Source organism: Drosophila novamexicana, unplaced genomic scaffold (assembly GCF_003285875.2).
Source record: "Drosophila novamexicana strain 15010-1031.04,08,12 unplaced genomic scaffold, DnovRS2.1 tig00000193-arrow-pilon, whole genome shotgun sequence".
In the NCBI taxonomy this organism is placed as follows: domain Eukaryota; kingdom Metazoa; phylum Arthropoda; class Insecta; order Diptera; family Drosophilidae; genus Drosophila; species Drosophila novamexicana.
In genome coordinates this window covers 7,362,815-7,389,133 of record NW_020824787.1, presented here as the reverse complement: position 1 = coordinate 7,389,133, position 26,319 = coordinate 7,362,815, and the positions used below count along the sequence as shown (strand labels likewise).

Sequence of the window (26,319 nt, the reverse complement as noted above, 5' to 3'; positions counted from 1 at the left end):
TTTGTGTGGCAATAAAAGACATTTGCTTTTGCTCGGCAGCAGCCCAGCTTGACTATTTTGTGGCTGAATATCGCTGCGCTATGCCCAAAAGTATGCTATAATATGACATTCCTTGTCGGAGTTGCAGCCACCTCACATTACAGTACATATATTATTTACTAACTATTAATTCCGGGTTATAAGAGACGAAATTGTTAGTACATGTGCTACTTAATTAAATCGAATACAAGTCTAATAAATATTTGCAATCGCCCACACCTAATCGTCACCCCATCCCTATGCGCTTGCCATGAAAATATTCTGTCAGGGACTCGCACGCAAACCTTTGTGCTCAGCAGTGTGCCTCTTCTAAGTAGAATTATATTGGCAAAGTCTATTTCCATATAGCATCAAGACATTGCAATACGAAAAATACATAAGTTGAAATAAAAGTATAATCTCTATATATTAAACTGTTTGTCTCACTGACTGATTGACAGATTGGTTATCAACGCACAGCCCAAACCATAAGAGCTAGGAAGCTGTTACCTTAGTTACCTTACAATCCGATCAGTCTCAAACTCGTTTTCAAAGGTCTTTGTTCAAAGTCATTTGAGAAGTGTTTTCCCCTTTTTGAAAAGTGAATCCCTCTTTAGTGGAAATGGGTGTCAAAGATTTGATGGGTATCGTTTCGCGCTCAAATTCATTTCCAAGGATCAATACGAAAAATCATTTGAGACGTGTTTCACAAATTTACAGAATCCTAGCTTCCTCTGTGGAAAAAGCAATTTAGAGACTTTTGGGTTAAGTTTTAAGTTTTGTCCGACTTCAAAAATATTTTAAAATACCTACATAAGAATTTAATGAATATGTGTTTAAACGATTTTGGCAGTTCCATCGGCAACTGTGCAAATTTGGCGGAAAATTTGCAACTATTTTTGTTTGTTATCTCATTTTCAAAGACTTCTTAGAGGATTTATATGATACTATTTTCGCAAAATTCAACGCTCTTGGACAGAAAATGCGGGTCAAAGGTTTATTAAATGAAAATGTTATTTTTCGGCTTCATATATAATTAATAATCTGCTACCATCCTCCAAGTATTTTTCGCCTCGACCAGCTAAAGGTACTTCCTCCAAAAATAGCTCCGAATTTAATTGCATAATTAAAATCGTAGCTTTGTTGAAAATTAATTAGAATTTGTTTGAGAAAATTAAAACAAGCATCTCGATTCACGGAAACGATGGCAATTTGATTTCGCTGCCCGAGGAAATGCGTAAAAATTGTTAACCGCAATCTATAATGAATGAGTAGTCAATTACTGGAAGCAAGTCGGCCCATTGGCAGGGGGTGCGAATAAGTGGAAGCTGAACGAGCTTCATTAAAATCATTACTCGAGAGAATTGTGATGGAAATCCAATTAGAGAGTGTGAATGGAAGCAACTAGCTAAGTTGACAATGTTTGTCATCCACGCTACATTTGGTTTTATCCATGAACACCCGATGATGCCAACGATAATGCCTAAATCAAGCTGTGGGTGGAAGCAGCCGCAGGAGCTGGGCGGACTCTCACTGTCAAGCCTGGCATGGCCAGGAAATTGCCGGAAATGTGCGCGTTGCGGTTTCGAATTGCTTTCGGTTGGAAACACTTCGAAATAGGCATAGACTGATTTATTTTTTCATTGCAGCTCTATGAAGATTTTTTTTAACTGGACCTAAGAGTGGATTCTGATATTTAAGCAGCTATAAATCTTAAATGTCTTAATTTGAGTTAAGCAGTTAATGAATTTTTCAAAGGCTGCGTAGAACAAAATTCAGGCTTTTTATAGAATTCTCAGAAAAGTCGCATGCCGCTCGATTGTAGCGAATTCCCGGAATTTTTCCTTTCACCTCAAATTTCTAAGCACAAGCTTCTTATGCAATTGGTTATAAGTGTAAGAGGTTGCTTAAGACCACATACCCTAACAGGGCAGAAATGAATATTATTAATTGAGTTCTGAAAGAAAATGTTAGATGGGGACGAAGAACTTTGAAGCCATATAAGTGTGTACAAACTGGTCAATTTAAATTATTAAAAAAAATGTGAAAATATTTTTTAAAAATGTTCTAATAAATTTATTGTGTTGCATATAGTTTCTTAACTCTATCTAGAATTTTGTCTGCAGATAAAATATTCCATATGATGACTAAGGATCAAAATAATTTATTATAATCCGAGAAAGTTCTTTGAATTATTGCAATACTTAATGCATCTTAATCTGTTGACCTAAAGTTGAAGGCAAAATTAAACAATTTGGCTAGTAAATTCGTTGTACCAAATTTTCATAAATATCTTTAGTATTTTGCACTGTGTTTTTTATTTCAAGCCTTATAAATAGTTTAAAAGATAATTGAAAATATCCAATGGATAATACTTAGGTACAATACCTATATTTTCTTTATATATTCTCATGGGGCCATATATTCTAAATATATTAAAATAAAATTGACAATATACAAGATCTATATTTTCTTTATATATTCTCAAGGGACCATATTTATATAAAAGCCTCACGCCTTTCAACCTTCCAACCCCAATAAATTTCCAGCCTTGTCGCACACAGACAGACTTGGCACAAAATCAATATGCCCCATGTTTGCATTCGAAAACAGGGTATAAACAAACGTAAGCAGATATATTTGGTAGCAAACGAAGAGGTTTTAATGAACCAATGAATGCCGCTTGTCATGACTTTTTGTCCTTACGTTGTTACGCAAATAGCAACAGAATTTGCTAATCCAAACACGCACAGCAATTCGAAAGAAGTTGCACCTGCCGCAGGTACATCACCTCAGCTCACCAAGGGTCATTGTTTGCTGTACGAGCGGCAGGCAGACAAAATTCACATTTTGTGCGACAAAATAAACTCGAAATGTTCGCTGAACCAATTGAGAATCATGTGACAGCTTTTCGCATCTACACGTAAGCCACAGCAAATTGAAGGATCTCAAGTTCATAAATTGTGCAAAAATTAATTGAAAAATGTCGTGAGATGCATGAATTTAGAGATTTTCACTTACCAAGTGTTGTATTTTTATTTTTTTTATGTTGTTTTATATTTTTCTTCAGCTGCTGCTGCTACTGCTGACAGTAGCAGTTGCACGCTTAAGTTGCGTTTCGAGTGGGTTTCGCACTCGTTTGTCCTTTCTTTTCACTTTTCGTTAGGGTTAAATTCTACAGATATTTTTTAGTTCCAGTTGCAGCATTTTCCTGCGTGGCAGCTCCTTGATTTGAGTTCTTTTTCTTTTCTCGAATTTATTTTTTTGAGTTCTGCACTTGGAATAACTAGTTTTTCACATGATTTAACATGCAAAGCGCAATTTGACTGGCAAGTTTCATGCATGGGCAAACTTTTAAGTTTTTGGGCGACTGCCTTTTTTACTTTTTTTTTGGTGGCTTCTGTATTTTGCTCTGTACCTATTGGCTTGGAGCTATTTTGAGCAGCTACAATTGAAAAGCTTTATTTTGCATACATAAGCATATATTTAACAAGTTACTAAAATAGTTTTAGTTTGTTCATTTTTGTGATTTTATAATAATTCCATGTTCTGTAAATGACTGCATGTTTTGTTCAGCTACAAAAATTGCGCATACGCCATGTAACACAAGTTGTTATATTGCACGATTCATTTCTAAAAATAGACAACAGCCAAATATTAGCTACAATATTGCTGAGCACTCACGCCACGAGTTCTTTGTAAAGCAAACTATACTCGCTGCCGGAAGGCAACATATTTCACACCATTTATTTGATTTGGTTTTAGCAGCTTTGTGATCCACTTAATTCGTTTTGTTTGCCAACTGACAACGCAAAACAATCAATCGTTATTCAATTCAATTTAGTGGATCACAACGAATTGATGGCAACAATGCAGAGGCTTAAAAAATCGATTGAGCCATGCCGTAAAGACGTTCAATTTACTCTTCAAATTTGCGCAACGATAGCCCCAACATTAAAGTTGGAATTCATTCAATTTAAATAAATAATTAAACATAATTTTAATTGAAAAATATGTGAACTATTATATTTAAACTTGTTCCAGCGGTGTTCGTAGATAAATATTGTATATAAAACACCATTCATATATATTACTTTTATAATTTACCTTTAAGTTTTTATATTATTTTTTTTAAATTTCTTTAAGCACTGTAATTTTTGTTATTTCTTTTTTTACGTATATATTTTATTTCTTATAAATCTAAATATTTCTTAAGATTTTAAAAACTGGAGTTCATATTATAAGAATAGTTTTATGTTTTAAGTACTATTTTACCTTTTTTATTCGAATTGAAAATTCTTTCTTTTGATTTTATGATATAAATTATAAAAAGTTTTATTTTAGATTAAATTTTTTAAGTTAAAATATTTTTAATATCAGTCCTAAAATTACGTACGTTTGTTTAATATATTTTAATGAAGCAAATTTTTAACATATTTTTTTAGCATAAAAATTGAATTTATTTTTTATTTTACACGCTTCGCACAATATGCACGCAAACTTTGCAAACACAATATGCAATGCTTGATTTATGTACAATCGAAATCTGATTTCGGTTCTGATCCGAACTATAACAGCACTTGAGCACCTCGCTTCCGAATCGTTTGAGTTGTCGCGACAGACTAAACGGCTGCGGCCAAGTCCTCGTCGGCATTGACTTCGCGGCGTTGCGACCGAGAACGATTATGTTATGCACTGTAGTGTTAGCGGCAGCAGCTTCGACTGTTTACAGCTGTAAGGGCTGTTAATATGCATATGCGTTGGCGTTAGCAGCATCGCTTGTTTACAGCTGTTACAGCAGAGGGAGAGAGAGTGAGCGAGCGAGCGTTACAGCGCTGTTACAATTGCTGTTAGGCAATAGAAAGAGGCGCTGTTAGCTTTTGTTTTGTTGCGGTGGGTTTTTGCATTTTGTTTTTGCATTGAACTTGAACTAGTCGGCAAAAATGTTATTTTTGTTGATGTTGCTGCTGTTAAAGCACATGTCGCCGGCTACGCTGTTCGAAGTGCTGCCGACGCAGGCGCTCTACCCGGAACAGACCAAAGATTTTAGAAAAATATTTGAATGACTTTTCAAGAGTGCACAGACTGAACGAAATAAATTGTCTTAAATACGAAAATTAAGCTAATATAACGAATTTAGCAAGGAATATTTTAATAACAATTGTAATGATGATTTTTTTAACTTTTCTTTGACGTTAATCTGTATGTTTGTTATAGGGCGCACGTTTGTATAATTATGAATAGATGTGTGCAAATTTTCATGTAAAAACTTTAATTTCATGCATAAGATTAAAATCATTGTTGTTTCGCTATATCTTTACTTTATTTTTTCCTCTTTATTTAAGCAGATAATTAAACACGCAGAGCTCTTTTAGATTTCATAAGGCTCATTAAACTTGAATAACCAATTTCTACATGCCGCACGTGTCTATATTTACGCTTAGAACAAAAAGCAACACATATGTGGAACACTATTGCGGTTTCAGTGCCACATGCAACAACAAGTGGAAAGTTTTTGTGTAGCGGTCAAAATCAATTTAAAACTCGAGAACTACAAACGTGCCACGTGCGTTGCAGATCAACAAAATACTTTGAAAGCCAAAAACAAGTTCGGAAGGTAGCATTTGCTCTGTCTTGTGGGCGTGTCAGGGGCGTAATTAATGCAATCACATGTGCACGACTCCTGCGAAAGAGAGGCCACAAGTGCAACAACAACAACAACAACAACAGCTACAAAACCGACAACACCGACAACTGAGCACATTTTATGGACACTGCAATTAAGTGGGAATCGTAGAGGCGTGCCGGCACTACATTGTGGGGTCTTAGTTTTGGCGCGTGTTCAGGAAAAAATAAAACGAAAAATGTCTTTAAATATCCATGCAGACTGATATAATTAACTTTAGTAACACGAATTTAATAATTGATACATAAAAAAATAAAAAACACATATATTTTGTTGTTTTTTCAGTGCCATTTTAAGCTTGTGTTTTATAAAGGATATCTCAAAACTCTTAATATATATTTCCCAAGCATCCTTTTCGTTATGTTTTTTGTTGTTCTTAAAAAAGACGTGCATGAAATGCTGCAAATAGTTTTCTATCGATTGGCTGTTCCATAACTGAAATGCTTGAGTCAAGTGGCCAGCCAACGTGAACTTGACAATGAATACAGCATGCTCACAGAACTAAAAGTCGTCAATGGCTGTGGTAGAGGCATAAAAGCGAGAGCAGAATATTTGTGTGAGTGTGTGTGTGTGCGGGTATGTGTGTATGCACAAAGGCTAAATGGATCCTAGGCTATCAGGAAGTGCTTCTTGCCACAGGCTCAACGATTTGCGTGCATGCAAGTTAACAAACAAAAATCAATTGGCTGTCGAAACTGTAAAACTTGGGCTAAGGCTGATAAAAGGGGGGTACGAGAGCTTAGAGGGTAAGTTTGCCAGTTATAAGCCGCAAACTAGCCAAAGTATAGTTAACCTTAACCTTGGCTTAACCTAAGCCAGTCACGGGTTTTATAATAAATTTTAAACTGAATGCGTCTAGTTTGGAAGAAACTGTGTAAATAATATACACAATTAACTGTGTACTTATTTGAATTCCATAAGTAGCTTAAAGAACCTGCTGATAAAAATATTTCTATTAGAGGGACGACGATAATATATTCAGCCGATTATATATGAATATATATTAACATAGGTAGACAAAAGATGTGAAGGGTTAACGTTAAACAAAAATTAAATAGGAAAAAAAAATAAAATAGTGGCAAAACATTTTAAAGGTTAATAAAAAAATGCAATACTTTTCATGAATGCAAAGAATTGTGATTAAGTACACCAAATTCTATAAATATACAACTTTATGAGAAAATGTATGAATAAAATATATAATTAAATTAATTTATTATTCTCAAGGTATTCTTTTACCTTTCTAACAATATTGATTAACAAGGAAACCCTCACAAATCTCCTCAAGCTCCCCTCGCATGCAATGATACCACGCTAAGAAGCAAATTGCATTTGAAATCCTTTGTGCGTTGGTCAAGTTCAAGTAGAAAAGTAGTCATAAGTCGCAGTCAAGCAAGACAACGAGAGATTGGCTGGACAATAGCATACGCCCTAACGAAGCTATTGGTAAATAATTTAAGTATGTGTGCGCTCAGCTTAAGACATCGCTTGAAAAGGGGAACAAATGGGGCGCTGTCATTAAAGAGAAAAAATGGCTGCCTTTGGCCTTGAGTTTGCGGCAACTTCAGAAAAAATTTAATTTGTGTCGCTGCGTGACGCGGTGAATACGAATTTCAGTAAAGTAAGAACACTCAAGAACAGACTCACACACACACACACACACAACCGCAAATAACCAGCGAACACACAGCTACAGCAGCTGGTCAATTAATAAGTTGATTGATATTTTGTTCAGCAAATTGCAAAAGCACAATATGTTAATTTGTGCGAACGTTGTGAAGAAACGAGTGGAAGCAAGGAGCACTCAGCCAACCGGTAGGAAATATCAAATATTGTTGCAGTTAAAGTAAAAGAAAGAGAAGAAAACTGATGCTAACGAATCCATTCATACATATACATGCACACATATATGTTTAAGGTAGTAAGTATTAAATTACAACTAGGTGAGAGGATCACGGAGATGCCTTTCAAGCATGACATAAATTCATGAAAATCGCAAAGAAAGGCGTTCAGCAATTTAATCAGTTGGTAGAGTATGCAAATGTACATATTAAATAAAAGAGTCTGCTGGACTGATATTAATAACAATATTTAGGAATTCATTAAAATATTAATAAACATAAAAAAATAAGCAAAAAAGCAAACTAAGATTATTCAGTAAAACAAGTTAGGTAGTACGTTTAAAAACTTAACAAAATTATAAACAAAAAACAAACTATTTCTTTTTTTGAACGTTTATTTATCATTAACAGATAGTTTCAACAATATATATCAAATAATTGTAATAAAACGACTTGAATACCTATCGCTACCATCCAAGTATTTAAATTGACATTTCTCTACTCTATCTTCCACTTTCGCATGAGAGTGGATTGGGTTAGAAAAAAAGACTCCACAAGTTGTAAGCTATTTACTCCGTAAACGCCGTAAACGCCTTTTCGCGCAATTAGGAAAGCCGTCGGAAAATAGGCAGTAAAAATAAAGTTTTGGCGCGTGCAAATGTTATGGCCGGCTGTTAGACGTTGGCCTAATGAATAAGTATGGCTGTGAATGGCATAAAAGTGTCTGCGCCCGAAAGCTGGCAACACTTTTTGCGCTAATCGAAGCTGACCTTGCGCAGCATCGGCAGCTGCGGCCCGGTACAAATATTCTATTGAGCCTAAGGGAACAGGCTCTAGTCGTTTTTTTTTTTGGTTTTTTTGTGGCAGCGGTTGCCTTTAATGCGGTTATCCACAAACCCTACTTCTCATTCCGTGTGGCCAAGCGTTAGCAGCTCACAGGCTTTATGCATAGATTGTGGCACAGTGCTGAGCTTCTATCGCCTGGTGCGGCATGCGGCATGTGGCACGTTTGCTTTCGTTTTGCTTTTTACTTGGGGTACTTTTGTGTGCTATGTGCCATTTTTGCCACAGTCGCAGTCAGCAGCTCTTTATGCCACTCCTCACTCTGCTTGATTTTACAGACACACACATGCACACATGCACACATGCACACACATCTTTGTCTACCGTTTGTGCATGTATTTCGCCCATTGGCTTTGACGTGTCGTGGCGGCACAGAGAAAACAAAAGTTGAAAGTCTAATGAACCCCTTGGCAAATTGCGATGCGAAGCGATGTGATGCTGCGTTTGCAAAGGCGCATAAAGCAGAACAACATACACAAACGCAAACAAACAAAAAACAAACATGCACCGACGCACATGCACATTACACTGAAAGTGTATTTAAGATGTCATTGTATGTGGCTATGCATTTAAATTTATTAGTTTTTTTTTTTTTTGTGTTAGCTTAGTAAATGTACAAAGTAGCGCCAGTCAGAGCACAATATGCTCGGAGCTCTACGTGACCTTTGAACCCATTTTTTTCCAACTTTGTGGCATATAACAATTCCAATGAAGATGAAGTTGTTAGCTATCAAAATGCGTCTAGAACACATCTACACGAGCCTGGGATTCAATCCTAAAAAACTGCATCACATTGTTTTCGGAGCAAAGGAATATTGCAGCTTTGCCGGATTTCCAACGTATATATTTTGTAAATACATACATTTTAATTATAATTTTTTTCTTTTATTTAATGAACGAAAGTTCTAATACAAAAAATATTATATAAATATATTAATATTATAATATATTATATTATATATATTATAAAGTTTAAATTTGAATAAAATGTAGTATGACAATTTCTAGAGTTTATTCGTCCCACATTTATCTAATTATACCAGACACTCGCATAATGGCGCAGACGGGGGCAAGTGAAAAAGAGACACAGACACGCGCACATTTTTAAGTGTTCAATCAATCGTTGGGTTAACAACATTATAAGACCGTATGTCGTGCAGAAGTAAAGAGGCGTTGCCACAGTTTCACAGACGGAGACATAAGCATTTAGCGAAATCTGGCCAATTTTTCAGACAAATGTGCTAAAAGTAACTTGAACCAATGCAAGAAAAAAAGTTAGAGGGATTCATTCACATGACAACAGCCTGGCAAAGCAGGCACTGAACCAAAAGGCTGTGAACGCTCCCAGCTCAGGGATGTGTCAATTTATTTAAATGAAAAAAATAATAAATTTATTAAACAAGCAATTTTCATATGCTAAAGGCTATAAATTCAAATAAGATTAACGAGAGTATTAACAGTGCCTGAACAAAAAGTTTTTTAAATAGTTGTTTGTTTTTTAGTTAATTTAGTTAAGCTTCTTTTGAGCAAAACAAAAAAGAATTAATAAATAATTGTATATGCCGAAGGCAAAGCTGATTATTTCCGTATGCAAATATTTATTTTAATTTTGCAAATATGTAAATTTGTACTGCAGCCCTATTTCTACACAAATAAAAACACATAAATAATTTCAAGCTGAAATATGTTGTCAATTTCAGCTTCATTGAGCCGCATTAAACGTGTATTTGTTGTGCACAGACGGACTTTGTCACTAGCCAAATTTATGGATTATTTAAGTCTCGGTGAGAAAAACAAATAATGAAACTGTTGCCAATGGCAACTTTTGGCCTTTTGCCTCTAAGAGTGCGCTTGCTATCCATTTTCTAGCTATTTCTAGCGGCGGCTGAGATTGAGTCATGTTGGGCTACGCATTCTCTCAACGGAAATTGCAGTCAGTATGGAATTCAAAGCGTGGCAGCGATTCTGAAAAACAATTTCTGTGGGCGTTGCATGCAAAATTAAATTCTTAGCTTTATGGTCAAAGTACTGAAAGAACTGAATCCGGCAGTGAGTGTATTAATTCATGGTATCATTCGACCCCTGTGTGAGAAGCCCAGCAAAACAGAACACTCTGTCTAGCGACTGGAAATTGGAATAAAGATAACGAAAGCCATGGGCGCCAACACGTGTAATATTGTCATGAAATGTCTAGCGTATAGAAAGAGACAAGCAATACTCCATAAAGTATATATACTCCAGATCAGCATCAGTAGCCGAGATAATATTGCCATGACTGAATTATGTCTGTCTATCCATCTGTCCGTCTATTCGTCTGTCCTTTTTCTTGCAAACTAGTCTCTCAGTTAGTAAAGCTATCGACTTCAAACTTTGCACAAGTCTGCCTTTCTGTTGCAGGCAGTACCCATGTCAGAACTTTGACTAAACCCGACACTTTATCTTTAACGTATGCTCCTTTCACATGATATCAATATGATATTATACTATATTGCATATCATTATACATTATATAGCACTATATAAAGAATCGGTCGAAACATAATGTTTTTGCAAGATATTTTTATCAATTCAGCATTCACGATCTTGACTATTCTCATGTTATGAACACGCTTTCAAGAGTATAAAATCTTCGGCGTGCCGATGTCATCAAACTTTTCCTTTTTTTTATTTTTATTTCGTTTGTACACTTGCATTTCTACAAAATTGTATAATCCGTTCCTGGTTGACCTTTAAAATATTATTTTTGTCGAGTTTTTTTATCAAGCTATGCTCTTGAAAAAAATGTCAGGCATATTTAAAAATGTGGTTGATATATAAAAACTAAAAGCATAAAAAAACTTCGATTTTATTTTAAATTTATTTTTAGAACAACCTTAAATTTGGAACCAGCTCCTAAATTAATTTAATAGAATTTATTAGAAAATATATTTGTAGTTATGTAAAGTTCAAAACAAAACTATTTAAAAAACTGTCTCTATGTAAAAGTTATTTCAGACGTGGATCCTTAAGGGTAGATTTCATTGGATTTAATTAAATTGTTGTTGCTCAATATAAAGCTACATAACCTCAATATAATATTAAAATATGCTATTATATATTAGACCAGACATTAACTCTTATAGGCAAATCTTGTTTGGCAAATGTGACATTTCCAGCGAGTAGACACAGACAGGATAAGAAATCGGTTGTATACTACATACAGCATGCTAACTAAAGGCGTTAGGGTGAAATGATGGAAACAAATAACAAGTTAGTTAAATATTCATTTCAGTTACATTTACAACAGTTGCAATCCAACTCGAACAGAGTCATGCCAATTTAATTATCATATTTAAGCTAATCACTTGACAACTTAAAGATATAAGAACAAGGATTGAATAATAATAATAAATACAAATTAGGCGGCAGCTTGTCTACCAAAAAAATGTTGAGCCAACATTTCAATTCATAGGCATCTACTCAAAAATTAAATATGCCGCCCAGCTGCATGTAAATAGCCTGGCCAAGCAATTTAAAATTCAATTAAAATTTAAGAAAATGCCCACGCGCATACAAAACTTTATAGCTGTTGGAAATTTATAATTACGGCTGAATGGTGTCTCAGGCAGGTGGGCGTGTCAGAAGTTCTAACCGCCCACGCAGGCACGTGGCGTATCAATAACTCACAATTAACAAATCAGTTTTAAGATGGGGGCGTGGTCGACTGCCCAACACTTGTGCACTTAAAAAATAGATAATACTGACGGTTTCAAGTGCTGCCTTCGTGTGTAGCCAAAGCTGTCTTCGGTAGAGTTCAGCGACACCAAATAGAAGTGTGTGCATTGCATATTTACACAGTGGCAGCCGAAAAGCAAGCAATGCTCATTTATATTTATTAAATGTGCTGCCTGCAGCAAATAGGTGAAAAATCATTAATGAAACATAGTCATGGCAAGTAAATCGACGGAAATAGAAGCAAGTTTGTGGCCTTAACAACCAGAACTAATAAGAAAGGCATTTTGTGATTGTATTCATGAGACTCTCGATTTCTATCTTGATTTAACTATATCATACACAAATTTGTTTTATGTATCAAACACATTTATTAATTTTTTTTTTAAATATCCTGATTGAACTACAATTATGAATTTATTATTTATTTTCAGTTATTTTTCTTTAATTAATATATTATTATATTTATGGTATATTTATTTTATTTAATTAGCTGGCTCGCAGTCCGATAATGCGATATTTTTAAAATGGAAAGAACGCCAAAACCAGTAATTTATACTAAATTTGTATTAAGGTCGGATTAATCCTATATTTATTACTCATATATTATTACTCATAAGACATAAAATCGGTCATCTAATTTTTAATAGCCAACAATGCTATAAATTTGAGCCACATACAAAAACATAAGCTACAAGCAAAATTTGATGTCTGAGACAAAGCAGACGAGCAATCTGACAGACGAAAATTCAATAAATCATATTTTATTATACATTTTGTGTTATATCTAATTGTTTTATATGCTGTTTATTATCTTTATGCCGTACAGCGCACTTTCTCTGGACACAATGTACAACTGGGCTTGGCAGGCGTTATCGTAAATGGAATATCGTAAAGTTCTGTGCAAACGCCATCTTTATGAGATAACTATTCAAATATTAACCCAAGCTGGCATAAATTCAAAGATTTGCGTATCTAGAAACCCTTAAAAGTTCAAAATTCCACTTAAATTTGATTCGATTTGTTTGGCTAGGCTAGGCGAAAAAGTTGTTTGTCCAAGTAGCTGGCGGAATGAGAGCTAAGAAAACGCCCCCAAGTATTCAATGCGATTTGTCAGAGCTTTTATATCAGGCGTTGCCGTGCCTCTAATCGCCTTCAATGCCATGTGCCATGCAACATATTGAGCTTGCCTTCCGCCCTTCTCTACTCGATTTGATCTAGGTTCAACGCACGACTAACAGCCAAGAGTTGGCCAAAAGTAAAGGAACGCATGAAATTTGGTTTTAAAAATCTGTTAGTCCGGTCAAAGTTGAATGGTCAGCAGTGCCAAAAAAGTCAAGCATTTAACTGGTAATCTAATTGCGAGATGAAAATTCTAAGCCAGAGGTAACGAGCGGAACAAATGGGCTTCGGGCTTAACGGAAATTTAATAACAAACCCCGGATTGAAAAGGGGCAGAGCCTAAAATTGGGAAATAGTTGAGACATTTCTTAAGTGAAGCGTGCCAGACAAATGCTGAAAGGAAAAATTATGGAAAGCGAAAGTTAGAGTTTAGTAGATGCTCTATAAGTATTCCAAAATTGGAATGAAATGCCAGCAAATAGAGAAATGCTGATTTAATCAGTTCTAAAGTAGTAAATAGCTTTTGTAGAAGTTATAATACATTGGATTATGCAAATACGTACGAATTGAAACTGTCTTCGGTTTCTTCAGTTCTTACATATATAAACATACATACATAAAAATTTACTATATATATATCCAACTCGATAAGAACTATATAAAACTAAAGTTACACAAGTAAATATGATTATGATCACATATATATCTGTCATTTACTGCAGCAAAATTATTCACAATTTTATAATACCTTTCACACCAATTCTTTATTAAGAGACTTGGGTATTCGATACGAATGTGCAAAAATGTTACCGAAGCATTAAGTTGGGCTAGAAAATGCCAATCAAAAGAGCTGGCATAAAGGCTTCCAAGAAATGTCTGAATGGAAATGTGCGTAGTTTTCGGACTCCCGAAAGCCATAAAATGCGGGCCAATTGTATTTGTTTCCTGGAACAAAACTCAAAAGATGAAAAGCATATAAAAGCGTTTGCAACAGAAAAATTCTCAACGGAACATTTATAGAATTGTTGACCAGAATCGTAGATGACAAGAAACTATTTCTCAAAATATTTACTTTTTGCATTGGTATTAAAGTCTTACACAAAACTTGAGCTTTAAATTATTGTGTTTATGTAAAGGACGAGATAACGTATATAAATGCAGTTTTATGCATTCACCACATGCGTAGATAAGTTTTGCAGTATTTACACACTTTTTAAATGCATAAGAATGTTATCATTTTTCCGCACAAGCAGGCAGAGCAACCAGCCGGTCAACATAGCAAACAGTCAAAGGACAAGTGTCAGATGCCTGACGAGGCAGCAGGGCGACAGCAGGACGACGACAGGACTTGCCACTTGCAAGGCGGTTGCAAGTATTCGAAACAAGAAAAAAACCCTTAACATCTGCCCATTCAGACGTTGGCCTTAGTATTTATTGGCCATCAATAGCAGACAGTACACACGGCTGTGAGCGGCAGCTGTCCGGTGCGATTTACGGGGCAGCAAAGGATGTGCTACACATAACTTAAAACACGGCGTCAAGCTTTTGCAATGCTCCATTTATAAGATCTGTGTGCGTGTGCAGTGTGTGTGTATGTTTGGGTGTGCATGAAAAATTGTATTCATAGTTTTGTTGAGTTTACAATTTCTTAGAATTCATTTGCGTTGTGGATTTCCTTTCCATTGATGCATTGTGTAAATTTGTTGAGTTCCATATTTTGCGCCCCGTTTGAATTGTTTCAGTTGTTCCTCACATAGTTAAGAAATCGACACTTATTTCTTCTTCTTGTCATCCTTCTTGTCATCCTTTTTATCCGATTTAGACTCTTTGGGGCATGAGGTCAAATAACCACCGCTTTGCATGCGATCAAAGGCATCCAACGGATCATAGCTCGAATAAAAATTCTTATATTTCATTTTTCGCGGCATATTATGCAACATATAGTAACAAAGTGGGGCCAACAATGCCAAAATGCAAGCAGTCTTTACATGTGACAGTGACTTTTTCAAATGAGTATCGTGAATGGGAAACTTGATTTTGGGCTGCGGCTTACCCGACTAGATACCGTATAAGTATTACAAGATGAACAGAACAAAAAGATCATAATAATATTATAATTATATCTAAATACATAGACTAGAACTCACCGTTGCAGCGGGCTGTTTGCCATAGGAAAAGGAACTATTAGTTAAATATTTTACGTATTTATTTTATTTTTACAAACCTTTGCCTTCGACATTTTGGAATATGTTTGTAATATCTGTAACGTTCACCAAATGTATGAGAACTGAATAACAATCATTTCAAAACTGAGCCGTAAAGCAAGACGTGCTACGATTTTCACAATCGAAACAACAACAAAAAATGTGCATACTTTTCTAAGAATATATTTATGTTGTTAGACATTTGCCCAAAATACAAAAACAATGGGTCTTAATTAGCTTAACTCTTAAATAACTTAATAGCCGAAGGAAGGTTAGAAGCATAGACGAGTTGGGCTTGAAATAATGAGAATCTTGTAAGACAGGATCAAATATTGCCTTTAGGTTAGCTTAATCTGGCTACGTCAACGGGGCGTAAAAGAAAGGTGTATAAATTGTTTTATGTAAGTTCTTGCAATCGCATATTTCTTTCAAAAATTTAACAAATTGATAAAGTTTTAAATTAGAATGCAAGGACAGATTAAATGCAGCGGGGCGAGCAAAGTTAGTTGGGCTTAAAAAAGATGTTATAGAGATAAATGAAGAGAAAAAACAAACGAAAGAAAATGCGTGTGCTAGACAAGACAAGCAGATACCCTGTACCCCAAAAGCTGCTCACTTAAGGCTTGAAATGTTGTACTCAAATGCCTATCATCTATAAGATATTTATTATTTGATGTGGATAGAGTAAATGCATGTCTCTGCATGGCAATGTTTTGGCCAATGATGGTATATACCCCTTTTTGACACTTTTTCAATGGGTACAGGGTATAAATGGAAAGCAAGCACTGACAAACGAGAAACAACACTTACGACGCTTAACACAGTCATTTATCTAAGACCGTGGCGGTGTTATAAATGTTTGCTGTGTTTGCACTCGGAGAAATACGTGGCGTACCTTAAGACGTGTGGTCGAAAATATTTCTGTTTACTTTGCCAACACGCCAAAAGACGGCGAGGTTGAAAGGATGTGAAATGAAAACTGCACCTCAAAATTAAAGGCCATTTTGTGATACTATTTTTTTGATGATAGATTGCAATTTAAGGGATAAGAAGCTTTCAGAAAATTAAAGAGCAAATTAAAAGGGGATAGTGGCTAAATATATCATATTATATCAAAGGAATATTAAATAAATAGATGCGAAATCCACTATGAGCGCATGTAAACACTTGTGTAAATGTGGAGTTTAAATTCAGCAGAAAATCGGGAGATGCTTTTATTTACAATCAAATCTTGAAGACTTGTTGTTGGCAGCAAATGAGGAAATTTGTAAAAATGCCTGTCAAGATGAAAATTCAGCTAGCAATAAGTTTTACATTTTCACTGACTTGGCAGTCTGTTAAAGTCCCGCCAAACAGTAAGCCCCAGCCAATCCCTCTAGTTCTTCTCTCTCTCTCTCTCTCTCTCTCTCTGTCTCATACAATGTGTTGTCGTTGCCAGTTTATTGAAATTTTATGCAATTCTTGCATTTTATAGAAATGCATGCTGTGGGAAGGGGGGAAGCAGAGGCTCAAAGTGAATAAGCGTATATGCAGTCGGGTTAAAGTTTGTCTTCGATTCTGTCCACATGTTTGTTGCAACCTGTCAAAGGCTGCCGCGTTGCGCTTGCCGCACAAGCACAAGAAAACTTTCGTTGTTGAATTTTTGTAGGTTTTTTCGATGGTTTTTCGTGCTCAGATTTAATGTAAAGCACACGCAAGAATTTAAGACACATGTTCATTTAATTGAGGAAGTTTTTATTATTTATGCCGCAAAAAAGAAAACATATAAATACAATGAAACTATAAGCTTTTGCTTAAGACAAATTAATTTGCAATGAGAGCCAGCAATATTCTCTTATTTATTGTGTTTTTTTTTTTCCAGTCATTGGACACGCATTTTAATTTGTTTCGCCTTTTATTTCATGATTTCTTTATTTACCACTTATCCATGGAGTAAATTTCCCGCAAAACCAGACGAAGTAATAATTAAAAAAGTTGTTACGGGAACGGAAAGCTCACGTAGCGAAATTTTGCAGCCCACATTATGAAACAATAATTATCATACATAATTGGGTTTTACCGCCACAATGATTTATGTGTGGAAATGCAGGAAAAGCAAAAAGAACTGTTAAAACTTATAAATTCAATTATTAAAAATTCACACAGATTTAAGTGCAGCAAAATAATCGATAGCTCACACACATTTCGATAGACAGTGTAATAACTAAACTATCAGTTAATAGTTAAATTATAATCAATTAATATTTTTAGTATTTTTACTGCAATAAAATTAAAGCGATCTAACTATAAATCTGCAGGAGTTAAGTATGGAAATTAAAAAAAAAATGTTGTCCTTTTATTATGACTCCTAATCAACAAAAATTAAATCTATCTGTCGATAGTCGTGCAGCTTTTGGCTTTGAAATTTAACTGAAATAAACTTGAATCGATCGATCTATGTTTTGCAGCATTTGATTAAATTACAAGTAAAAAGTTTCACATTTTGACCATGAAACTTAACTGAACGATTATTACATCGATCTATCGATAATTCTGCAGCAGCTTACTATAGAAATTACAATACAAATTTGCCCTATCAACTATGAAACTAAAATAAAAATAAGTTCTGCAGCAGTTGAGTAAGTTACAATAAAAAGTTACCCTTTTCCAAGATGGTAGGCTTCATGAAACTGACAACAGTATTTCATAATAAATATCATCGTCATGTATAATTTTGTGCTATCAGCGTACATCAAGTTGTTAATTAAAGCTGACTTGTAAGCCTTTTAAGCCACATTAAGCACAACCTTTGGTTCGAACCCTTGCAATAGTTGCCAACTTAACTCAGCCACGCATAAAATTTGCTCATTTTCACAACACATGCACACACACTCACACACACATGTACATATTTTATGTTAAGGCAATCTGCTGTGGCCTGAAACAAATCCTACGGTGAGATTTCAGATTTCCCTCAGTGCTCGACGAGCGCAAATATCAAATGGCCTGACACCAGGCAGCCAGATGAATGGATGGTTGGTTGGCTGGCTGTCTGGCTGAAAGGTTCGCTTCGTATGGCTGGCGAGTCCATTGTTTAAGAGCAGCTTTTCTCCCCAAAGGGATGGATATCAAGCACTGAATGCAAAATCAAGTGCGGCATGCCACTGAAAATGCTATTCAAAATTGCATATGCTCTGTCATGAATAAATAATGCGAATGTATATTCACTAAACAGTCATGCGTAGTTTCTGCAGCTTGTTGGACTTGTATTTTTTTGGGCTCATATGTAAGAGTAAATGAATTACGGAAGCGAGCTGCGACACTCGCAGCGTATTAAAACACAAATCGAATAATTATGCCAAACGACTCACTCTCAACAACAAATGCATTTCTCAACACTGGCCGCAGCTGTAAAGTATGCAAGCGAATTATAACGTGGGCGGCCTTTGCAACTTGCGTCGCCTGCGGCGTGTTAAACAGTCTGCCCCCGGGTGGCGTGGCTTTCATTTTGTACTACATTTAATTGAAAAGAAAATAATGGAAATTACATTTTCAATTTAAGATGCAACTACTGAGGAAAAATACACATTGGGCACTCGCTTAAATATGTAAATAGTTGGATGAATATTAAATAACGCATGAAACAAATTAATATAAACGTAATATAAAGCCGTCATAGGCTGTAAATAATTAAGCATACGACTAATTTTTTTATATGAGCTGAAATGCATTCATTCTATAAAAAGTGCCAGATTTATTTTGTTTCAGTATTGATAAACACTAAAATTACAGAAAACGAATAACGTGGCAATGCCGTCAGATCCTAACTTATCACAACTTATCGATTTACATTCTAAATCATCTAAATGACATTTAGTTAGAGTAGAAAACATGAATTTTTGAATATTTAAACTACCCTTAAACTTTTTTCACACTTTGTAGACTTTTTTTAGACTCTCTGCCTTATATTTTCAAATGCTGAAATGAAATAAAATAGAAAACCAAAGCGTGTTGCCTTTAAATGGCAAACGGATGGCGTGAGTTTGCACACCTTTTGCAAAATACAGAATAGCAAACAGCCGTCGGATTGTGTGAATGTGTGTTCATTTGGCGGCTGCCTGCTCGCCTTTTGTTTGGCAGCGTCAAGGTGAAAATAGGTCTAACCCCTGCTGTGTAGAAAAACTATGCTGCAATTTTATTGTGTGGCAAACATTTTCATGCCGCATTCAAATACGATTTGCACATGTATTTTACAAACGCCACGCTAGCCATAGAAACTTGCCGACCTCTGGCAACGTTTTTATTTCTTTTTATAAAATGTAAAATAAAAACTATGAGCGTATTTTTAGAAACAAAATTAATGTTATGAACTTAACGCTGTGTAACATTTCATTTTACTTTAAACTCATGCTTTAAGTTGTATTTTATATTAAATAAGAAGAGAATGTGATATATTTTCCGTTCTTCTACATTCTATGCTATGTCTCATCAATACTTGCCGCCTTTCTATGCCTTTTTCATAAATTTAATGTAGCTTAACGGGTCCGATATTTTGTATGTAAAAAGTTGTTTCTAGTCCTAAACTAAATCGAGCTATATATATTTTTATAAGTTTCTCTTTATGTATCTCTAGCTCCTTAACTATCCTTATTCTTCAATTTTAATATCAATAATTGATGTACTTTTTTTATGATCAGAAATATTTTGTCCCCTTCATTTTTCTATCTACAAATCTGTCACTGAATCTTGGCCTCCATTTATCTATTTTTACTGCCGCTAGAAATAGATGTTATGTGTGACCATAACACGTCAATCAAAATGCGACATAAAACTTTATAAGGTGAAAGAAATAATGAGGCCCCCGACGCCCCATTGTCCGCTATAGCACACAGAATACTGAAAGTTAAGAATGCTATGTTAGCAGAAGCTGTTTAAAGGTTAATCGGGCTTAGAAGTTTATCCATATAAAATACTTGGCAGGCAAATTTAGCGTAAGGTTCTTGTTGTTGTAGTTAAGTTATCTTCTTGTTTGAACGTTGATATGTGTTTCATTTAAGCAAGCCGCAAACAAAATAGCAAAAACACCAACAGCAGCAATAAAATAAGAAGAACTAACAAGGGTAAGTCAAAATATTTAGTAAGCAATTTGTTGTCCCTGTTTGCCTTCAGTTGAGCGCGTTGACATTTGGCTTATTTGGGTTGAATGTGTAACAAGTCTGGCTGACATTATGTTTGGTGTGCGTTTGAGTTCTTAAAGATGGCCTTTTTAAAGAGCTGGAGGTCGTTTTCTTTAAAATGGTCATAATTTATTACATTATTTTTGATAGAATATATCAAAAATGTATGTAGGATGTATTTACAGCCCAGTTGACAACAATAAATATTTTATGCACTTGGCATTGCCTCAAATTTGAGATTGCATTGCAAATAAAAGATTGCTTAGAAAGATATATTAATTACCTCTTGAGCTCCTTAAACGTGTTCTCTAATATAGTCATATTTCCTAATCAGATAAACTAGCTGAGCCATAAATATAAGCAACAACGCCCAAAATTTCTCTATTGTGCTGACCTTTTGAGCATGCCCTGACTTTTGCCTTTCAGCCAGGCTGCTCAATGGGACGTATGCGCAATATTTGCAATGGGACTTAAAGCCAAGCAATTGTTTACCATATATTTTGGCTGAACTTTGATTCAATGCGCATCGCCCATTTTTTGGTCCTTGCTGCCTTCGTTAACAAATACATATATATGTATTTATATGGTGTAGGCCATTATTCACATTCAGACACATGTGATTCCCTGCCCAACGACCACATGCCACGCTTCACCTCCGGATACCTGCCACCCGCTTGCATGTCAAAAACTTTTGGCCAAGGATGTCGCCTGTTTGTTGCCACAGCGCTTTTTGCCGCACACCTGTGCCAGTATTTTGCCTATTTTATTATTTTTGCCTTTCTTTTATTGTCTTTTTTTTGCTTTAGTATCAAAAATGTTGCCGCCAGCCATCAAATATTTAGGAACAGCTTTAATCGAATGGATTTTCAAAAGATTTCCAATAATTTTAAATGCATTGCATTTTTTAAGACTTGGGATTAAATTATTTGGGCGCAAGCAGCAAGGCGTGCCTGATTTATAAACACTTCACGTAAAGTTTGACAAGTGCCATTAAAGCAATTTCAGCAGCTTCTTAAAAGAGTAAATTTATTTTATATATGCTGTGGACTTAAACTTGAAAAGGTTCAGTCAATCATTTAATCTACATTGTTTATTTGCAGTTGTGATTGTAAACTTGAAGCTTGATAGATGGATAACAAGGGATTAAATTGGAAATGGATGGGTTCTTAGACAAGCTCCTCATACTTAATGTACACTGACAAAAGGCGTTAAATAATATATTTCTCAATGGAAATTCTCTGTTTTAACAGATTTTAAAAGATATTGCTCCAGAGTCTGTGCACTTTATGTAAATGTGTGTAGAAAACTTACCCAGTTAATACAGAGTATCTTTTGAGCCATCTCATTTTATATTCCGATCTATACGCAAACATTTTGTTCTCATTTTGATTTACTGATTCTTAGCTGAAAAAAAAGATTTAAATATAAGGAATTTTCTGTTTAAAAGCTTTATAAGTACGAAAAATAATGTTAAGTTATTTTAGATTTGAAATAGTTTTATTAATTGCTTAACTGAAGCTGAAAAGGGTTTTGGACTAAAATGAAAATGTTTGTTCTTTAAAATACGCCTCCGATAAGTTTCCTCAGTGCTGTATATTTGGGCGCATGAACATAATATTTGCCTAACATAACACCACAGCATGTGCACTCTACTTTCTACTTTAGCAGGGCAATCTCATTACGAAATCCTCCGCAAAAGCCGCCAGCACGTGCCGGGCATATACAGCAGTTTCCACTTAGAACTTAAATGATTAAAATATGAGTAAGGAAAAATGAAGAATTCCCCGGAAAATATACAAATAGCGCGACGTGTAAGCATTTTAGCCACAATTTATGACAAACAAACAAAGAATTTCAGCTTAGGCATGGCCTTAAAAATGTTCAAAAAAATATATACCCGGAACGTGTCAGCGGGGAATATGTTTAGACATATGTTGGGCGTGGGCTGCCCCTTGGCCTGTAATCAACAACTCGCGCGCAAAGTCAACGCGCTTTGGGAATATCAAAAAAAACTAAGAAAATTCTGACAAAAATCTGCTTTGCGTGCAAGAACAAAGATAAATCTGAATCGGACTTTGAATTCGAGTTGAGTTATAAATGTGTCACGCCTTACGCACTTCACACGAGTGCACTGTAATATTGAGCTCGAAAAAACTGAGCGAATATTTGAGTATCAAAACGAAAATATGCGTCAACTTGAACTTATTTAACCCAAAGATGAACAACTAAAATTAAATTAAATTATTTCTGACCGCTTTATTCAATATGTATTTTTTTTCTAACCTGTTTTTAAGAAGAGTATTCGTGCTTTGCTATTTAAATATAATTATAATTTTTTTGTATTAAATATATTTAAACTTTTTTATTACGTTTTTCAGATAGCTCTTAAAGACGAGCGGACCGACAGCTGCTCCTCAAAGCTATTTAAAATATTTTAATCTGATTTTCAATAAGTGGTACAAATAAATAAATAATAATAATAAATATTTAAAATAAATAATACCCTAATAATAATGCAACATATTATTAAACTCATAATAATGATATTAAAATTAATAATAATTAATAAACAAATAAGCTAATGAAAGAATTAAAAAAAAAAATTAATTTATAAAAAAATGTATAGCATAAAAATATATTTACAATCTTATCAATAATAGGAATTTTAATAATAATAATAATAAAAATAACATATATATATATATAATATGAACATTAATAAATTATGTAATTAGCAAATAATAATTATAAAGTTTATAAATGTTGGGCATTTTTAAATAGAACAAATAAAATATTTTAAATAGATATTATATTAACTAAAATAAATGTGCTATAAAACGTATATAAATAATAATTATACTTTATATAATTATAAAAAGAAATACAACATTAAATAATAACAATAATTATGAGAAAATAAAAATAATAATAATTTATGAATTAATTGCAAATATTCTCAATAATTAACTGATTAATAATATTAATTAACAAAAATTAGTCAAGCATAAGAATAATAATTAATGCATTCAAATAACTATAAGCATATTTATATTCATCACAAAATGGATAAAGTCAATCAAAAAATATGTTTATGACGTAAATATTCCTGTATGAGTATACGTAAGCACTTTTTAATATGAAAATTGTTCCTTTCATTGATAATTATACAACGAAATTCGTAACAGTTGTGGAGCTCAGCTTTGAATTGGCCGTTGTCAGGTTTAAATGCTGTTATAAAACAAATTTTTAGCTAGAGGCTACATTGCTGGATTCCATAATTAGCCGCAATATCAACATTGTTATTCTATATTTTCCCTTTTGCAGACCCACGCATTAATTTCAATTCCAGTTACGTGTGTGTTTGTTTTAATTATTGTTTACATTGTTGCTAGCTGCCACGTTCAGTTATCCTCCGCTTTACTTTTTTCCAGTTTGTTTATTTTTTTTCCCTCTTTTTTTAATTATTTATTTTCTAGTGATGTTTTTTTGCTGGACGCAAACAAGGAAATGATGTAAAATTAAATTTCATGCTTTGCGAGTTGCAGAAACTCGTGCAGGCAGTTACAAATGTTTACAAGAAGAACAAAAGTTTTGAGAGCTATCCGCGAGTGAATTTAATTGATTGTTAGCTACTTTTCTTGCTTAAATATTTATTTAATTTACTAGAAATTTCAGAAATTCGAATTAATGAAATAGTAGTCGCTTTAAAATCTGGTCTCAATTGTGGAGCAACCGCAGAATGCTCAAACCTAATGCGAGCACTTTAAGTTGCTTTTGCATACTTTCACGGCATGCGCTGGTTGCATGTGGCACATTCGTCTTTCTTTGTTTGGCTTGTTGCAGGCTCCGTGCAGCTGATTATGGCCGAAGAGCTGCAAGCTTTGACTGATGGTAGACACACCAAGCGTGCATGGCAACGCATGTACTTTGGATTCCTAGGAATGCTACGAGGCATGCCACAAATATATGTGCACAGTCTTGGAATAAGCGAGGTTCAATGAACGTTGCACAGAACTACAGCATTTCAAATGTATGAAGAAAAAAAACATTTGAAATCTTGCAGCACGGTCAAAGTTGAATGGTCAGCTGAAGAAGTCAAAAAATTTTAAAAATAAATACAAATTTCACAGATTGCTCGGTAATTTAATTTACCAACTCGAAATTCCCAAGCGAAAACTTTCAAGCAGCAAGAAGAAGAATACAAGCTGAGGGAAAATCACAAAATGCAAAAGAACAACATTTTATTGCACAAGTAATTCTGGCAAGCATTCGAGTTAACAGCAAGCCAAGTTGACCAGCCAAGAAATCACCTGAACAGGTGCAAACGACTTGGCGCATTTCAACTGTCTGTTGTGGGCGCAAATCACAGTCTGAAAAATGACAAAACTTTTCAAGCAAAACTAACAAACGAAATAAATCGCAAGCGCAAGAAATTTGCGTGAGCGTAAAGTGGCCAAAGTAAATGCAAATATAACAATAAGGTGTACTGTGACGAGTCTCGACATTTGAATACCCTTTTTATACAAAGGGTATAATTTTGTTGTTAAATGCAGAAGATAGCATGTCCGTCTGTCTGTCTGCCCGTCCGTTTGTCCGCATGTCCGGACGAGTACAATTTTGTAGAAGCAGTAATCGATCGCTTACCTCGTTTCCATGCAATCGATAAAAATTGATATTGAAATCTTGTTTTTTTTAGCCAATCTCTTTAGCTTTAATGGCTAGACTCACCAAATTTTTAGTATATTCAGGTCAAAGCCACCCATCCTCCTATTACAAGCAGCTTTTGGTGCTCGTACAAAAAAATTCAGGTTACCCCCTAGTCGGGCCCTCCCGACTAAGCACTTTTACTTGTCTTTAATTATTTATTTACTGAACGACTTGAAACGTCGTTGCCTTTTACGTGGGTTTGATTTTATGAAAGCGCCCGGTTTCTAATAATATAATAAAATTCATAAACATGGTTTTTTGAATACTCTGAAGTGAACCATAAAATCCCTTTTAAAGCCTTTTTTTCATTTATGACAAATTGCTTCGCATAGATCACACAAGACAATAACATCTTTATTTGCCCTCCACTTTCCACACGCGTAATTCATATGCTAGCCCAAAATACAAATTGTAATATTTAATACTTGTTAGCTTAATTGAGCTTCAGCTCGTTTATGCCTATACAAATATTTATATAAATACCTTGAGGAACAATTATGCACACAAAGCAGCACAATTGCGTTAGGCTCTTTAACATAACGCAACGCATGTTGCGGATTAGAGTTCAATGAATCATAAGACAGCTCTTTGTGATGAATGAGCCGCAGATGAAACAAGCTAATAATGAAATAAGAGCGTTAAAAATGGCTGACAGATTGCAGGCGAGGCAGCCGTAAAGATGAATTTGTATCAATTGCCCGGTCCGACGGTGTTCACTTAAAAATAGCTACCATTGTTGCCGTGTGGCCTCAACAAAGCCGCACAAATGTTGTTTCAACCGGCGCCACGTGGCGTATGCGCAATATTTGCACGTGCCAAAAACATTTGAATGGCGGCTTGCTGTGTGGCTAATTGAACGCTCTTATAGACAATTGCCGGCTTTGAGATAACAAAGCACATGTTAAAGAGTATGCAAAACATTGCAATATTTATTCAATAAGTAATTAATATTTAAAATGCAGTTATTATTTAAAATGCTTGCGCAATGCCTGTTTTACTTTCGGAACTGTAGACAGGTTGTGACATATTGG

General features: G+C 34.7%; 2 protein-coding genes across 3 annotated transcripts in view; both read right to left on the bottom strand.

Annotated features, from left to right (window-relative positions):
- LOC115758612 (trissin receptor) overlaps positions 1-3,064 on the bottom strand; it is a 43,632-nt gene extending 40,568 nt beyond the window's left edge. Inside the window, exon 1 of one of the 2 annotated variants that reach the window (XM_030699343.1) lies at positions 3,040-3,064. The gene's annotated coding sequence lies outside the window, so the exon portion shown is untranslated. The remainder of the gene's footprint in view (positions 1-3,039) is intronic. The other variant, XM_030699344.1, reaches the window with a different exon arrangement.
- An 11,697-nt stretch (positions 3,065-14,761) lies between these two features.
- On the bottom strand, positions 14,762-15,530 carry LOC115758749. Its single transcript, XM_030699507.1, has 3 exons — positions 15,446-15,530; positions 15,369-15,380; positions 14,762-15,278 (listed from the first exon to the last, which is right to left on the bottom strand). The coding sequence occupies exons 1-3, from the start codon at positions 15,458-15,460 to the stop codon at positions 14,994-14,996; spliced, it is 312 nt and encodes a 103-aa protein (XP_030555367.1). The 5' UTR covers positions 15,461-15,530; the 3' UTR covers positions 14,762-14,993.
- Between the last annotated feature and the right edge of the window lie 10,789 nt (positions 15,531-26,319).